This window comes from Sceloporus undulatus, chromosome 2 (assembly GCF_019175285.1).
Source record: "Sceloporus undulatus isolate JIND9_A2432 ecotype Alabama chromosome 2, SceUnd_v1.1, whole genome shotgun sequence".
Classification (NCBI taxonomy): domain Eukaryota; kingdom Metazoa; phylum Chordata; class Lepidosauria; order Squamata; family Phrynosomatidae; genus Sceloporus; species Sceloporus undulatus.
In genome coordinates, this window is record NC_056523.1 from 278,854,930 (window position 1) to 278,872,249 (window position 17,320).

At 51.2% G+C, this 17,320-nt stretch overlaps 1 protein-coding gene across 4 annotated transcripts; it reads right to left on the reverse strand.

The window, feature by feature from the left end:
* Positions 1–1,176: 1,176 nt before the first annotated feature.
* On the reverse strand, positions 1,177–17,313 carry NR2F1 (nuclear receptor subfamily 2 group F member 1). Of its 4 annotated transcripts, none has more exons than XM_042449752.1 (3): positions 17,084–17,313; positions 9,080–9,607; positions 1,177–1,893 (listed from the first exon to the last, which is right to left on the reverse strand). In XM_042449752.1, exons 1-3 carry the CDS (start codon positions 17,112–17,114, stop codon positions 1,613–1,615), a joined length of 840 nt encoding a protein of 279 aa, XP_042305686.1. In that variant the 5' UTR covers positions 17,115–17,313; the 3' UTR covers positions 1,177–1,612. The 4 variants fall into 4 exon arrangements, with proteins under 4 accessions (XP_042305686.1, XP_042305684.1, XP_042305683.1 ...); XM_042449750.1 differs by lacking the exon at positions 17,084–17,313 and adding an exon at positions 13,321–13,912 and having other exon boundaries at positions 9,080–9,604; XM_042449749.1 differs by lacking the exon at positions 17,084–17,313 and adding an exon at positions 13,321–13,910.
* Positions 17,314–17,320: the final 7 nt, after the last annotated feature.

A 17,320-nucleotide genomic window follows, 5' to 3' on the forward strand; every position in this document is an offset into this window, starting at 1 on the left:
AGTGTCCAGGCCTCTGTGTCTGTATGAAGGGAGGGGGAGTAAAATAGATATCTGGAAAGAAAATAATAGAAAGGATCAAAAGTAGTGATAACTCTCCCCTGCACACACCTTTGTTTTCCATGTCTTGAAAAAGAGGACCCAGAGGCTATAAGGGATTTCTTTCTGGTTTTTGTCTGCTTTTGTCACCACATGAAACCATTCAGCTCGGAAATGGTAAGAGAGATGCCTAACTCTTACCAGCAACTGCGGCCAAAACGTATTTAGTATTTGTTCCGAAATGTTTTTACCTCTTGAAACTCTGGCAGTGATCTAAGATGAGGGTAAAAATGTTACTGTTTACTATCCCCCCCCCCAAAAAAAAACCCAAACCGTAGGACTGCTTCAAGGAACATGAACTCAAGGACTGGCGTGGGCTTTTGTGGCTTTTGTTGTGGTGCTGTTTTCGTGTTTCTTTTTTTTTTTTTGCTAAACTCTTTTATTTTTATTTTTTGTTTGTTTAAATTCTCACTTCAATTTTAATTCTTGAAGAACAGCTTTTTCGACAACATATATCGCACTCGTTATATGAAGCAAAGGGTTATATCAAAAAAATTATTAGTATAGAATCACAGGAAGCCTGGTTTGGAACCAGAAAAAAATACAAAACAGATATAGATACATACACACAGAACAATTCCTTGTCTTTTTTAATAATTATTTGGAAAATGTTATCTCCCGCCGCCCCCTCCCCCGCTCGAATTCTTGTTTTGTTTTCTTGTGGTTGTTGTTGTTGTTGTTTTCTCTCTCCTTCCCCCTCCTCTCTCTCTCTCTCTCTCTCTCTCTCTTCTTTCTCTCTCCTTTATGCGCATACGATGTTTTAAATTTTTACAAAAAAAGTGAAAATAAAGACTAATTATTTTACAAAATGGAGAACAATGTCCGTGGTCGGGGTGTGTGTGTGTGTGTGTGTGTGTGTGTGTGTGTGTGTCTGTGGGTCCCTTGCCCGTCCTGGCCCTGCATCAGAGTCCACTCGGCTTCAGTTTTCCTTCCTTTCCCGGTCGCAGCGGTGGCTTTGCTTGGCTGTACAGAGAGGAGGTCCACCTCAGTCCAATAAATCCAAGAAAAAGTGTCTTCTTTTGGGGAGGAGAGAGGTTGAGGATGGGGGCGAGGGGAGGGAAGCGGCCCCGGGGGGGGGGGGGGGGGGGAGGGTCAAGGAAACCCCCTTCGGTCCGTTGCACTTTTTTTGTGTGTGTTTCTTTTAGTTTTAAACCGTGGAAAAGTTTCCTCCTCAAAAATCCCGACATTAGGGTTTGCTTTCCACAAACGCGAGGGGTCCTTTCCCCCATCGCCAGGGAGGGAGGCTGCAAAGCGAGTCAGTGTTCGCACCGTCAGGTCTCTCTCGCTTTCGTCCCCCTCCTCTTATTCTAATTTTTTGGCTCTCCCTTGCAAGTGTTCTTCCCCTCCCCACCCTCCAAGTGCTTTGGGCCGGGTTCTCCGGCTGTTGCTGGAGGAGCTTCCCTTCTTCCTTCCTTCCTTCTTTCTCTTTCCTTCCTTTTCTCTCCCTCTTTCTTTCTTTCTCTTTGCTCTGGAGGGGGGGCTCTAGGCGGGGGGAGGCCAGGAGGCGGCGTGAGCTCTAGGAACACTGGATGGACATGTAAGGCCAGTTGAAGCTGCTGCCGGAGAGCAGCATGTCTCGGATGAGCGTCTCGATGGGGGTTTTACCTACCAAGCGGACGAAGAAGAGCTGCTCGATGACCGAGGAGGAGACGGTGCGCAGGGAAGGCAGCCGCAGGAGCAGCTTCCCGAAGCGGCTGGGCTGGTTCGGGTACTGGCTCCGGACGTACTCCTCCAGGGCGCACTGCGACTTCTCCTGCAGGCTCTCGATGTGCGCCGCGTCCGACAGGCCACAGGCATCTGCCCAGGGAGCACCGGAGGGAGAGAAGGGGGGCACATGGTTAGGGAGACAGGGGGGGGGCTTGCACCCATACAGCCCACCCAAAGCCCACCCCAAGCCACCCCATCGTCTCTGCCTCCCTTCAAGGGCCCCCCTTTGCAACCAGAGAGGAGCAGCCGCGACCCCAGGCGCCCCCTCACCTCCCCTCTCCTCTCTCTTTGTGTTGCTCTTCTTCTTCCTTCACCTTGCAAATAAATAATGGAGGACGCGGAAAGGCAGCCGGGGAAAGAAGCTGGGGAGCCATCTTTCCCTCGCCAGACAGACAGACAGACACCTCAGGAAGGGGAAGGATGCATCCAACAGCAACAACAACAACACCCCCCATTTATTTATTTATTTTTATAATCCTAGAGCTGCATCCTATTGTTATCCCGCACAATCACACAGACACACAGGCTCCATCTCTCTCTCTCTCTCTCTCTCTGCCACCCCAGCTTTTCAGGACCGACCGACAGACTCGGAGCCAGCCAGGCAGCCAGGCAGGGAGCCATGGGGGCTTCTCCTTCTTCTCTCCCCCCCCCACTCCTTTCTTCCTCCCTGCTCCCTTCCTCCCTACGCGATCCTCCTCCTCCTCCTGCTCCAGCTTGCGGGGGGAAAAGGGCTCCCGGGTGGAAGAAATGGGGCCAAGCAAAGAAGCGCGTGCAGAAAGGAGCTCCCAGCCAGGCGAGGATTTGGAGTCGCTCGCACGAAAGGCTCCCGCTTCCATTTCCGAGAGAGAGCGAGAGCGAGAGCGAGAGAGAGAGAGAGAGAGAACGAAGAGCTGGTGGAGGGGGGGGGGAAGAAAGAGAGTAGAGGCCCGGCTTTGTCTCGGGATCTCGGGGAATCGAGTAATTGAAAATTGGTCACATCCCTGTAAGCTGTATAATCATTGCCAGGAAGATGGCTCAGTTCTCTCTCCTCCCCCCTTCTCTCTCTCTCTCTCCCCCCCCTTTCAGCCCCAAAGCCTGGGCTTAGCAGGCGTCTGCAGCTGCTCTCGCTGGCCCACTCGCACGCACAAAGCTGCGCCGGCTGCCTGGTTTCCTTCGGCGGCTGCCAAAGCGGAGCAGGGCCTGAGGTCTCCTCTGCCTCGGAAGGGCCAGCCTGGCACCCAAAGCCCAGGCTTCAGGGCCGCAGCACAGGGGGATAACCTCAAGGGTCCACCCACCCGTTCTCCTTTTTCCCCCAGTGAAGAAAAGAACAGAAAAATTCCATCCATACAATAATAGGAGCAGGGGGGGGATCTAGCTAGGGATACAAGATACAATATGAGAGGCAGGCAGGGAAGACCCCCCTTCCTTATCTGTGGGAGTCTCTGGCTAGCCTAGAAGGCGACCCTCCCAAATCCACCCCCACACACCTGGGGGGCATAAAGAGGGGTGTAGGGGGGTTATTCCAGAGCCAGAATCCGCTGGGGAAGAGAAAGGCCTCATCCCTCTCTCCCTCCCCCCCCCCGCGAGTTGTATTCGGATATTAATAATAAATATCTCCAAACGCCAGGATCACAAGGCGAGCAGTGGGCGAGCGGGGTCGGTTTAGTGGAGATCAAAGGCAGCCTTCGGTAATATCGGGAGCGCTCTAGGAATTAATCGCCGGGTAATGGGCCCCAAAAGGAGGGGGCCACCTTCCCAGGGTCAGAAGGATATTCAATATATATATATGTGTGTGTGTGTGTGGATGCGCACAGAGGTAAGGTTGGAGATAGGTGTGTGCCTGTATCTTTGTTATCTAGGGATGGGGAGATAGGCAGAGAGCCCTGCTACACACTCTGGGGGCGGAGGGGCCTTCCCTTTTTCCAGAGAAAGGGTCTGCAACGCTTCCCAGGCCCTTCCCAGCTCCTTCTGGCCTCCAGCGCCAACAGCAAGGAACCAGGCTATAATTCCAGTGCTTCGGAGGGGAAGACCCCGTGACCCCAGCCCTGGACTCAGGAGCGCTTAGATCTACAATTACTCACGCCCGACTCTTGGGCTAATCCATACTTTGGCCTTAAACGCCGGCCTCAGTCGCAACCTCTGAAGGAGGGAGGGAGGGGTGGTGGAGAAACAGGTTGCAATACACCTGCCTTCCCCGGGGAGTATGGGGCGGGGGAGAGGAGGGGAGAAGACCCCCCCTTCCTTATCTGTGGTCAATAGCATGGGAGTCTCTGGCTAGCTTAGAAGGCGACCCTACCAAATCCTCACCCCTTGAGCTCTCTCTTTGCTACCAGGGATTGGTTGCAAGGGGCTTCCCTATGAGAGCCAGTGGGGGGGGGGTGTGTGCAGTGGTGTGAGTGCTGACCCTGAAGTCCAGGGTTCAAATTCTGGCTGGGCCATGGAAATCCACTGGGTGACCTTGGGCAAATCAACATCTCCCAGCTTCAGGAGAAGGCCATGGCAACCCCCCCTCTGAAGAAACTTGCCAAGAAAACCCCAAGGTAGGGTCTCCATAAATCGGAAATGACTTGAAGGCACACAACAACAACAACAACAACAACAACAAGGGCCTTCCCAGGTAACTCCCAGGCCAGGCTGGGTGAAGAGGAGGCCTCTCTGCCTTTTCCTGGGGGTATTTATTGGGACTTGGAAATATTTATTCTGGCTTCAACCTTCACCCTCAAGACTGTCACTGCGACCTTGAGACCAAACCTGGACAGAAAGGCCTTTCCTTCCTCGTCTCCTCTTTTACTCTCTCCACAAAACACGTATTTTATACAAGCTCTCTTTATACAACCTACTCCAGGTACATAAGGCTTACACTGTATGGAGAATCCTTTCCACTAAACAGCCTCACTTCAGGGGACTTCCCTCCCTGCCCCTTTCCAAGCAAAAGCATCTAAACCTGGGATGGGGCGAGCGATGCTTCCATCCTGGCCTTTCCTAACTGGAGGATCTGGAAATTAATTAAACAATCTGCGCTATCTGATCGATTAGCTGAGTGAGTTGCCAAGAAATAGACTCAAGAAGGGAAGCAATGCCAATTTACCGTCTGTGAATTTACATCCCGACAAAGATGGGAGGAAAGGAGGAGGAGGGGTGGCTAGGAAGGGATGAGAGAAGTGTGCTTGTGTGCCTCTGTGTTTGTGTGTGAGGGAATTAGGTGGAAATTGTGCGTGTCCCACTTTTTAAGACGGCCATATTTCTCCCTGCCGTCATTATTTCCCAATTTTTCTTCCTTCCGTCTATGGCAAAAAAGGAATGATGTAAATAAATAATCATTACTGTTCGGCAGAAGCCCGACCTGGGCCTTTTGTACTACAGGGAGTATATTTCATGTAACGCATCCAGGAGAGTTTAGTGCTCAGAAAATATAGATGTAATCAGCGCGCATATAACGAGAAATCAAAGTTCGCATGGCGCCGGAGAGAGATTTATGGAGCTGATCTTATCTAACCTGATCCTTCCGCTGGAGATTTTAATATATCAAAGTTGGGGAGGCGAGGTAGGGAATGAGAAGGGCATTCTTTTCTTGAAAGGGGTTTGCATAGATAGTTGAGGGAACCACGGAGTCAGGGGTGCTCCCAAGGCCCTGGTGACTGTCGTGGGACAGACTAATGCAGGGCAAAAATAAAACCCTGAGTCCAAACGGGGTGATATCGAGAGAGGTGACCTGCCAGAATAACCTCTGAGCCTAATTAAACCTTGATCCCTCCTCTTAAACCCCATTGACTGGGAAACAACTCTCCCTTCAGGGTTAGAGTCGGGCCTCGGGGACCAGGTGGTGAAACATGTCTTTCCCATCCATCAAATTTGGCTTTTTAAAAGTTGGATGACTTAGTGAAAGAGTCGCCGTAAATTACCTTCTGGCTAACAGTTGAAACAAGACCAGGCCCAAAGGGAAATGGATGCCTCTATGAAGCGGGGAGAAGGGCCGAGGCCGACAGAGAGCGGCCCATCATTCCCGGCGGTTACATTTCTCTCTGTTGGAACTCCTCTCTTCCTTCCAAAAATTCTGGGAAACATTTTTCTCCTTCTTTCTTAAACCCCATATTGTGAAACATACATTTATTTTTTGTTTTAATACAATCTGCAAGTATCTTTATCAACAGGCGCAAATGTATGGTGATCGGGAAACCTGGTTGAGGCAGTCCCTGAGCTCAGAATGAGCCAGAATTTGAAGAAAGAGAGAGAAAAGCGTCTCCTTGGTGTGTGTGTATGTGTGGTGGGTATGTTTTTTGGGGGGGGGTGTCAGACCTTTTTGCCAGTGAAACCGACATAAAAGCAGCCTGCCGGTTTTCAGGAAAGACTTTGGCCTCCTAAAAACGACGATAAACCCAAACCCAGCCCATTGGCCACTTTAGCTCTGCCTCCCCTTCTTCTTCCCCCGCCTCAATGAATGAAGGGTTTAAGGAAAAAAGCAGGGGGACCTTCCTAGTTCAATTACCCTGAAAAATGCCACCAGGGTCTCTTTCTGTCAGGGGTGGAAAAGAGAAAAGATGAAGCGGGGGAAGCGATGGGCTTCCATCAGCAAAGAAGCCGGAGGATAAAAGGCATCCCAATGGCTGGCTGTCCCACAGATCTGCCCCATTTGTTTTAAGCTCTCTGCCCTTGATCCTTTGAAAAGAAAGGGCCCCGTCGTCCTCCGTTTCTCTGGCCAGGCCTGCATTTGCAGCCGGAGGAACGAAGGGAGGCAGTCACAGTCCACTTTGCCAGTGCCAAGGATTTCCCCCCTCTGTCTCAAGAAATTAGCCCACCTTCAAACCGATATTAAATACTGCTACATTTGCTTCAATCCAACATCGCGCGCACGTCTAAAAGGTTGCTTGACCATAGTGTAAATACTCCTCCTCATGCAAGAGAGGCAACGCACACGAATGGATTGGCAGACCCTTTGGCAAAGCATGAAGCGGGTTTACTTTTTTTCCTCTCTCTCTCTCTCTCTCTCTCTCTCTATCTCTCACCTCTGTGTGTTTCTCCTGGGCCCATTTTTTAACAATAAAAATCGAGGTAGCTAATTTAATGGCACGGGACTGGACTCCTGAAGGAAAAGGGCCTAAAAAAAAAGTTTTGGGTTTTTTTTTGGGGGGGGGATGGGTGAGAAGGTGCTAAAATCAGACCCCCACCGCTTTCCACTGTGGCAAAGGCCACCTCCAAGGCTCCTTATCTTTGTTTCTCGTTCCTCCCGCTTTGATGTTTATGGATGTCCCTTGCGCAGGTTACCAAAATAAAGGAGGCCTTGTCTTCTTACAGGGCTCCAACCGGAACACTTCAAAGGCGAGGCTAATGCACTCGCCTGCAAAGTTAATTTGAACCATCTATCATAAGCAAAATTGTTAACATGCCCGTTACCCCCGCCTACCTTTAATGGGATATTTTTCCAGGCAATCTGTTACATTTCCCGGGATTTGCCTGCTTTCGCTTTTGCTTTTGTTTTGTTTGTTTAAAAAAAATAAAAATAAAGGGGGAAAAGAAAAGAAAAGAAAGAGAAATATTGTCTTTAGGTTGGTATTTCCAGCCCTGAGGCTGAGCATCTCCTCTCTCTCTTTTCTTAATAGGGAAAAAGGAGTCCTATTTTTGGCACAGGAATCAATTTTAATGAGCCTCCCTAACCACAGCAACTGCAAATATTAATGGTTTCCGATAGGGGAGGGGGAAGAAATCAGGGCAGCAATAAAGCGGTATTATTTATGATTTATTTGTGCTCCTGCCTGCTTTATTTGAACAAGATCTGTCGAAAAGGCCCTTTCAGCAAGGCCCTAAACCTCCTTTCTTCTCTCTCTCTTTCTCTCTCTAACACAAACACACCCCACACAGAGCCAAAGGTGTGTGGGAAACGCAGGTTCCCAGTCACCTGCACCGAGAGGCACCGCAGGATCCCTGGAGCCAAAGGCTATCTTTTCCTCCAAGGCATCCCTGGAAGGTTTTGTCAATTTCATCACCCGAGGCCTATAGGAAGCGACACCAGCGACATCCGCCAGCAATGCAAGGCAGGGCTCATTTCTGCACAGAAGGGGAGTGCAGGAGCCTGGCTAAGAAGAGGTTGGTCCCTATGGAAAATCCTGCCAAGTGTCTCTCCTGGGAGGAGAAGGATCCATTTCTCCGAGGCCGGATCCCAGCGCCTGAATCTGCACTGCAGAAGTAATCCTGTCTGAAACCACTTTAACTGCCAGGGCCCCATGCTATGGATTCCTGGGATCTGTAGTTTGTTGTGGCACCAGAGCTCTCTTGATGAGGAAGGCTAAACACCTCTACAAATCCCAGAATTCCATACCGTGGCATCGTTAAAATGGTGCCAAATTGCTTTATTTCTACAGTAGAGATGCACCCAATCTTACAATAATACAGGATAGATCTAAAACCAAGTACAGTATGACAAAAGCCAGTCCTGGTTTCTGTGAGATATTTTAACCTTTTCTATGAGAGAGAAAGAGTTCTCCTGCCACAACAAAACTACCAGCCTCAGAATCACATAGCACGGAGCCATGGCAGTTCAAGGCCCAAAACACAGGGCAGAAATAATCCAGTTTAACTGCCCTGGCTCACAGCTAGGGAATCCTGGGAACTAGTTTATTGTATCTGACAGAGAAGGCTCAATGTCTCCCAAAACTACAGTTCCCAGAATTCCCTAGGATTGAGTCCAGGGCAGCTGAAGCGGCGTCCAACCAGATTATTTCTGCAGTGTGTTTTGGACTGCAAAAGTGGTGTCAAAGCAGTTTATTTATGAGTCCCAAGTTTGTAAGAAAATTGGGACACAAACAAATGCAGTAAGAACAATAGCATATAATAATTATAGTTTTTTTGTGGTTTTTCCGGGCAATGTGGCCATATTCCTGAACAATTTTTTCCTGATGTTTGGCCAGCATCTGTGGCTGGCATCTTCAGAGAAATCTCAAGCTTCATAGAGATCTGAAGACCTTCTCTGAAGATGCCAGTCACAGATGCTGGCCAAACATCAGGAATAAATTCTTCAGGACCATGGTCACATTGCCAGAAAAACCCACAAAAAACTATGGATGCTGTCCATGAAAGCCTTTGACTTCACATATATAATAATCATTTCTGCAGTGCAGAAGGAGATGTCGCAATGGGGGGAGAGAGGGAGAACCCTTCCCTTGGCCTCCATTTGACCAGGGTTGGAGGTCACCCCCCCCCTCTCTATCTATCTATATATTATTTCTGCAGTGAGGAGGGAGATGTGGCAATGGGGGAGAGAGGGTGGAGGCCTGGTTTGTCGGTTGCCTGCCTTGCGACTGACCTGAGGTGAAGAGGACGATGGCCTTGAGGCAGCTGTACTCGGCGGAGTCGACGTGGAGGGCCTTGAGCTTCTCGACCTGCTCCTGGAAGATGCGGATGTGGTCCATGAAGGCCACCACACGATCGGCGGACATAGGTGAGGCGTGGAGGCCGGCGGCGGCCAGGAGCGGGGCCACATGGAGGGGCATGGAGCACTGGGCGGCGTTGAGGACGAAGAGCTCGCTCCAGGTGAGGCGGAGCAGGGCCACCTGGTCGGTGATCTGCAGGTCCGGGAAGAAGGGGATGTTTCGGGCCCACTCCACGGCACTGAAGAGCAGGCGGGCGGCCAGCTCGCAGATGTTCTCGATGCCCATGATGTTGTTGGGCTGCATGCACTGGCTCCCGTAGCGCGACGTCGGGTAGGGCTCGGCCCGCAGCAGCAGCGAGATGTAGCCCGACAGGTAGCAGTGGCCGTTCAGCGGGTCCCCGTTGGTCAGCGCGTACTGGCCCGGGTTCGGCTGGCTCGGAGGCATCCTGCCTCGCTGAACCGCTGACGAAAAGAGGGAGAGAGAGGGAGAAAGGAGAGGAAATGTGCATCCGGGAGAGCCTTGGCAAGGACCGGCCCCGACATCACCAAAAAAGCCGGCTTACCCCCCCCACCCCCCCACCACAACCCCAGCAACATACATACAGATACACACACAGACACACACAGACATACTCGCTCTTATATATATATCTATACACACACATACAGAGACAAATCAGGGTGGGGGGGGGGGGGGGACCAGCCCCATATGCAAGCTTTCCCCCCCCCCCCCCCATGGCATTGTTGTGCAAAGGGAGAGATGGATCCTGTCTTCCAAGACTGCCTTTGCTTGGCTAGCATTAATAATAATAAGAAGAATAGGAGTAGATGGATCCTGGCTTCCAAGATTGCCTTTCCTTTAGTGGCATTAACTACTAATTCTAGAACAATAATAGGAGGAGTAGGTGGATCCTGTCTTTCAAGATTGCCTTTCTTTTACTAGCAATAATAATAATAATAATAGGAGTAGGAGTAGGTGGATCCTGTCTTCCAAGATTACATTTCTTTTACTAACATTAATAACAGCAACAACAACAATAATAGGAGGAGCAGAGGATTCTTGTCTTCCAATATTGCCTTTCCTTGACTAGCATTATTATTATTATTATTATTATTATTATTATTATTATTATTAATAGGAGGAGTAGATGTATCCTGTCTTCCATGACAGCCTTTCCTTTACTAGCAACAACAACAATAATAATTGGGGGAGCAGATGATTCCTGTCTTCCAAGATAGCCTTTCTTTTACTAGCATTAATTACAACAACAACAACAACAACAACAACAACAGGAGCAGATGAATCCTCTCTTCCAAGATTGCCTTTCCTTTACTAGCAATAATAATAATAATTATAATAGGAGGAGGAGTAGGTGGATCCTGTCTTCCAAGATAGCCTTTCCTGTACTAGCCTTAATAATAATAATAATAATAATAATAATAATAATAATGACAGGAGGAGCAGGTACGACAGAGCGATCCAAAGCAGAGCCCCCACCTCCGAGTTGCTTTCCAGGGAGCCAGAAATCCATGGCCAGCCAGCCAAGCCCTCGTAGAAAGTTGCTTGGGATTCCGAAAGGCCCCTTTCCAAGGCGAGAGGCGGCGGCGGCGGCAGCTTTATTTATCAGTCCGGAGTCTGGCTAAGCCAAAATGTATTTGGAAGGGGGGTGGGGGTGGGGGGTGGGCAGGGAGAGGTTGCCTTTCTCCTCCTCCCCTGCTACCGTTGCCGAAACAGCCAGGTCCCAGTCCAACTCCTGTGTAACACAGACACAGGCATTGCCCCCGCTGCAATTTTTTCCCAATGCTCAGAAGGGCAGGAGGAGGCAAGAGAGAACCGCGCTTGTCCTCGTCCTGGCTGTGAGGGGTTAGGGTTTTTTTTTTTAAAAAAATACAAAACATAAAAATAAACTTCTGGATTTACAGAAGCTAAACCCTTAAGAGCAAGGAGAGAAGAAGGATCTGAGCCCAGTCCTTGTCTGCGTAGTTGCAGATGTAAAGGGAGGAAGGTGGTGGTGGGGGTTATTCTGCCTGCTGCTTTGGCCAGTCAAAGCACACACGTTTGCAACTGCTCAACACACACATACACACACACACAGAGTGTGGGTTCATGAACCATCCCAGCCCCAAAACGTAAGCGTGCCTTGAGTTTCCCAAAACTGAGCAAAGTCTCTGTCGGCCTCTGTCTGTTTAAGGCATGCAGCGCCAGCGATTCAAACTCAGGGCATGTAAACAAAGGCGACTGAATGGAAGCCGATGACCATTGAGAGCATGGGGGAAAATAATAACAACAACATTCCCCATTTCACAGGAAGATATATTATCTTGTATGTCGGGGTGAAGAATTTTCTAACATTCCCATCTACCTGTCAGAAGCAGTCCCTCCTTCCATCCCACTCCTTGCAAAATAATACTTTCTGACCTGGCATTTGGCTGCTCCAATTAAATGAACAAACAGTTCATTTAATTGGAGAGTATCTGCTGCTCCCCATCTTTTTATATTTATGTCTGCCTGTCTGGATGTATTTCTCAGAGACCCCCCCTCCGCCCCCACCAGCAGTTCTCTGAAGCTACAGATGAAGTCGTCAGTGGCCTTTACAAAAACAAAACAAAACCCCACCACACAGAGACATTTGTATTTTCTGGTGGCAACCGAGGAAAAGACGTTTCGGAAGGTTCCCATTCCTCTCCCCTGCACAAGAATGCCCTGCGTTGGTTCATTTGCCTCTTAGGACCTCTTTTAACCTGAGCTAGGAAGCTGAGTTTTTAACCATTCATTGGAGGAAGAGGTGGAGTGGGTAAGGACACCATAAACACACACACAACACACACACACACAACACACACACACACACACACACACACACACACACACACACACCAGGGCCACGGAGGGGAATTAAAATAAAATAAAAACAGATTACCCAAAGAAAAGTGACAATTAAAAAAACAAAAACACCCTTTTGGAGAGGAAAAGAAAGGGACTTGACATTCTAACACTGGAAGTGTGTTGGCTTTGTTTTCAAATGATTGTGTATCTGTGTGTGTTGGGGCGGGGGTAATCACATTCCAGAAGCGAACTATGCTTTGTGCAGAATAATAATGATAGTAATAATAATAATAATGATAATAATGATAATGATAAAATCAACTGTGCTGCAGATTGCAATTGGGATGAAACACTGAAAGAGACGATGGCGTCTGATGGCGAAAGAAAAGGAGCAGCATGCGAAAGGTGGCGGCGGTGGAAAATGGCAGGGCTCTGAAAGCACTCAGCGTTCCCAAACTTTCCTTTGGAAAGCACGAGGGAGTCAAAACAAGGCCGCCGATCTTGCAGAGAGGGAGGGAGGCAGGGAGGGAGGGGAGGCTGGCAGACGGGGAGGGTGCAAGAAAGCAGCCCTACAAGCAGAAGCAGCAGCAGCAGCAGAAGTTACACTCACCCGCCAATATTTCTCTCTCTTTTACCCTCTTCTCCCCCCCCCCAAATTTGCACACATCTCCAGTCTTCAGAGCTTCCCTGGGGAGGGGGAAGGAAGAGGTTTGCTGGATGTGTGCGAAGGGTTTGGTGATTCTCAGCACCTTCCCCCCTCCTCCTCTTCCTTTAATGGGAAAAGAAAATAATAGCAGCCCAAAAGAGAAGAAGGGAGGCAATCCTGTACTGAGAGAATGGTTTGCTTTCTGTCTGTCTGTCTGTCTCTGTCTCAATCGCTCTCCCTCCCTTCCACTTCTTTCCCAGCTCCAAGCCAACAAAAGAGTCACTCAGGTCAAGAACCTAAGAGTTGGAGCCATTCCTGGTTTAGTGCAGGACTCAGTCCTTGTTCAGTGGCGGCAATAATAATAATAATAATAACAATAATAAAAATAACGTGGAGGACTCAGTCCTTATTCAGTGGTGGCAATGTTGATGATGATGATGATGATGATGATATAGGGATGTGATGATGGTGGTGATTTTGGCTGAAGGAGGCAGGAGGGAAAGTGTGAGATGGAGGCAAAGGAGGTGTGTGTGTGTGTGTGTGTGTGTTTGAGTGGGAGTTCTTGGGTAGGGAAGGGACCCCCTCCCCAGCATTTTCTCTCCCCCCTCCTTCCCCGCTTCTCCCCCTCCTCCCCCCACACTGCTCTCCACACATACCACAATCTCTGTCGTAGGAGAATATAGGGGAAGAAATAATATTCACCTTCCCGCCTCATGCCCACTTTGAGGCACTTCTTGAGGCGGCAGTATTGGCACTGGTTGCGGTGGTGCTGGTCGATGGGACAGTTCCGGTTGGCCCGGCAAGTGTACGTTAAGTTCCTGCGGACGCTCCGCTTGAAGAAACTTTTGCAGCCCTCGCAGGTGAACTGCCCGTAGTGCTTCCCGCTGGACTTGTCCCCGCAAACCACGCACTCGATGTGCTGCTGCTGCTGTTGCTGCTGTTGCTGCTGCTGGGGTCCTTGGCCGGAGCCCTGCTGAGTCTGGCCCTTGTCCCCCGGCGTGGAGGGGGCGCCGGGCTGGTTGGGGGTCTGCGGGGTGTGGGGGGCCGCCGAGGCCCCTTGCTGAGGGTCCCGTCCCGGCTGAGCCGCTCCGGCGGGGCCGCCCCCGGCCACGTCCTCCTGCGCATCTCGCCAGCTGCTAACTACCATTGCCATATCTCGGGCCCACGGAGTCAAAAAAGGGCCGGTGGGGGTCGGGGGCTGGGTCGGGGGGCTGCCTGCCTGCTCGCCCGCTCGCCTGCCTGCCTGGCTGCCTGGCGGGGAAGAGGCCCGGAGAGGGGGGCCAGGGGGCCAGGAGGAGGAGGAGGAGGAGGAGGAGGAGGAAGGGGGGATCGCGGTGGGGAAGGGGGAGGGGGAGGGGACGGGCAGGGTGGGGCGGGGTGGGGGGAAGGAGGGCGCCTGCCCCGCTTGGGGGGCAGAGGCCACCGAGATCAGGGCTGCTCCCGCCTCTGGGTCGGGGCTGCTCCGGCCGCCGCCGCCGCCGCCGCGCTCTTGCTGCTTCTTTGCCCTGCCCTGCCCCCTCCTGCCCTCCTTCCTTTCCTTCCCCTTTTCCTTCCCTTCTTCCTTCCTTCCTTTTTTCCCTCTTCTCCCGCCTTCTCTTAAATCGGGAGTGAGCCTTTCAAAAAGGAGGGGGCAGAAGACTCACGGAATTCCAAAAGAGCATTATGTTTTATAATATATATGAACCCCCTCCCCTCTGTCGGATTGTAAGCCCTTTCGGCTCAGTGGTGGTGGTGGTTCCTTTCTTTTCCTTTCCTTTCCCCTTCCTTCCTTCCTTCCTTCCTAGCCGCTCTCCCTTCCCTCTGGGCCTCCCTCCGCCGAGGCAGCAGGGGCCCTTCTTTCAAGTTGCGAAGCCAGCCAGCGGGAAGCGGGAGGTCGGGGGAAGCATCCGGGAAGGATCACCCGGGGGAAGGCAGAGGGAGAAGGAGAAGGAGAAAGGCAGGAAGGGAGGAAGGGAGGAAGGCGAGGAGGCGATGGGTTCTCCGGACCTTCTCCCCAGCCGCCAGCCCGCCCGGCCCCGTCCTGGGGCTGCTAGCCTTGCGCTGCTCGGAGAGACCCCAGGCAGGATCCGGGAGCCACCGGGGGACCCCAGAGCCCGGGGAGAGTCCCCTCCTCCTCCTCCTCCTCCTCCTCCTCCTCCTCCTCCTCCTCTGCCTCTGGGAAGACTGGGGTTGCTGGTGCTGGTGGTTCCTCCTCCGTCGCCTCCGCCACTGCCGCTGGAGCTCCGGATGGCCGCCGCTGGAGCTCCGGGGCCCGGCCGGGGATGCCGCCGCTGAGAAGCTGTCTCTGGAAGGAGGCCGAGGCGAGGCTGCTCAGGGCGCGGGGCTGTCCGGGGGCCAAGTCCGAGGCAGCGCCGGGCAGCCTTTAGCCATTCAGGAGAGGCGCCTGAGGAAGCTCCGGCCAAAGGAGGCACTCTCGGAGGATGGAGCTGCCGAAGCCGCCGCCGCTAGAGCCTCCAACGCCGCCGCTGCCGCCGCTGTGGCTGCCGCTGTTGTTCTGGAGAGGCTGCTTGGGGGTCCTGGGCGCTGTGCCTGGTCCGCCTCGGCCCTACGAATGGCTCCAGGAAGGCGAGCGGAGGGAAGCAGGCGAGGCTGCTGCCGGGGTCGCTTGGCTTTCGCTCGGCAGAAGGAGGTTCCCCAGCCCCGAGCCCAAGGCAGAGGCGACCATGGAGAGGAGCGAATGGCAGACACCCGCGGAGGGAAGGGAGGAAGGCAGGAAGGCAGGGAGGGATGGAGCCGAAGGAGAGGAAAGCAGAGCGCACACACACACACACACACACACAGAGGCAGAGAGCAGAGCAGAGCAGAGCAGAGAGAGAGAGAGAGAGATCCAAAGTAGGTCAAATAAATAAACCCGCTTCTGCTCCTCGCCGCCTTTCTTCCTCTTGAGTCGGGTGGCAATAATCGCTGGAGAGAATGAGAGCTCCCGAGGAAAGCCGCTTTCTCTCTGTCCTTCTTTCTTTCCTTTCCTTTCCTTTTCTGTTCTTTCTTTTTAAAGGAAAAAATAATCGGAGGGAAAAAATGCCACTCAAAAAATATACAAAAAAACCCCAAACCCTTTCAGCAGCCAAAACCCTAAACAAAAACAAATTTTAAAAAACCCTCCCCTAAAGTGTCAAAAAACTGACGGGAGGAAAATGCTGAAGAAAAGAAAGAAAGAAAAAAAAAAGACGTCTCCTTTCCTGGTTTTCCTTGCGGTCGTTTTCTTTCTCTTTTCCTCTTTCCTTCTTCCTTTTCTTTCTTCCTTTGAAAAATAAAAATGAAAAAAGTTCCCCCTTCTCTCTCCAGCCTCGTGGAGGAAGAAGGCAGCCGAAAGGCAGGAGCAGGGAGAGAAAGAAAGGAGGACAGAAGGGTGGAAAAAACAAGAGAGAAGGAAGAAGAAGAGGAGGAGGAGGAGGAGGAGGAGGAAGATAAAGGGGAGAGAGAAAGAAAAAAAGAGAGAAAGCTTCAACTAATAGAATATGCAAGAAAAGGAGAGAGAGGGGTGTAAGAGAGAGAGGGAGAGGGAGAGAGGGAGAGAGAGAGAGAGAGAACCAAAAAATGAATGCGTTTCAACGGGAAGACTACCAGAGCAATGTTTCCGAAAAGGGGATCTGCGCGGATGTCTGTATATAGTGAACTTTGACACTACTATTGAAACTGACACGTTTCTATGGAGATCGCTGCCTTATATGGAGCTCATGTCAAGGAGCCAAGAGAGGGGCTGCTGGCAGCTGATAATCAAAGGCGACTGACTGGTCAGAGCCCCGGATCGGGGGGGAAGCGAGGCGAGGGGAGGCGAAGGTTAGCCAAGCCTCCTTGCCTCCATTGGCGGAGGAGGAGGGCTGCCTGGCTCTCCCTCGCCTTCGCGCTTCCCCCGCTCCGCCTTTCTTCTTGGCTACCTACCGGCTGAGATGGGGGGGAAGGAGGGGAGGAGAGGGGGAGTTGGGCTGGGGGAGAAGAGGAAAGGAGAAGGAGGGGTGGAGGGAGAGAAGAAGAGAGAGAGCGAGAGAGGGAAGGAGGGGGCTTTCTTCTGACAAGCACAATTTACATTGAGATCACCCTGCTCTGCTATTTACTTTGAGACCTGATTAGTATGGGTCGTCTATGGTCACACACACACTCACACACACACAAAGGGGAGGGGAGGCGCGCACACGAGGCGGTGGGGGGCGCGCGCGCGGGGGAGAGAGGCGATGCATTGCGATAGGGGGAAAGGGGAATTAAAAGGGAATTTATGTCGGATCTCGCTTAAAGTTGTTTTTTTTTTTTAAATTAGATGTCTCTGTGCGTCTTTGGTTTCTTTCTTTCTTTCTTCCTTTCCTTTTGTCTCTCTCTTTCTCTCTCCCCCCCCCCCCTTCCATCCTCCCCAAGAACTTGATTAGGAATTGCAACACTTTTAGCTCGGGATCCATTGTTTAATGGCTGGAAGTAGAAGGCTAAGGAGTATTCCAGAAAGAATGTAAATATTTTTTTAAAAATGAAATACCTTTCTGGTCCCATATGTTCCAGATCAACATATCCTCTTCTCCCTCTCCTTCCGCCCTCCATCCAGAACACGCTTCCTCCGTTCCCTCTTTTTTTCCCAAATCCTTTCCACAGATTTGATTGGTTTCATTATTATTATATTTTTTAAAAAATAAATACAGTATGTTTCATTCTCGTCACTCCCAGGATGAAATTTGCCAACATTTCACTCGGCGATTCCTGGCCTTTTTTTTTTTTT

Bases quoted from the DNA above. Each gene is read 5' to 3' on its own strand.
- NR2F1 (XM_042449749.1), bottom strand. From the start codon at position 13,771: ATGGCAATGGTAGTTAGCAGCTGGCGAGATGCGCAGGAGGACGTGGCC. The intron at 9,608-13,320 runs GTGAATATTATT...TCTTTTCGTCAG, and splicing joins AGTGGGCATGAGGCGGGAAG to CGGTTCAGCGAGGCAGGATG. The intron at 1,894-9,079 runs GTCAGTCGCAAG...CTCCCTGGGCAG, and splicing joins CATCGTCCTCTTCACCTCAG to ATGCCTGTGGCCTGTCGGAC.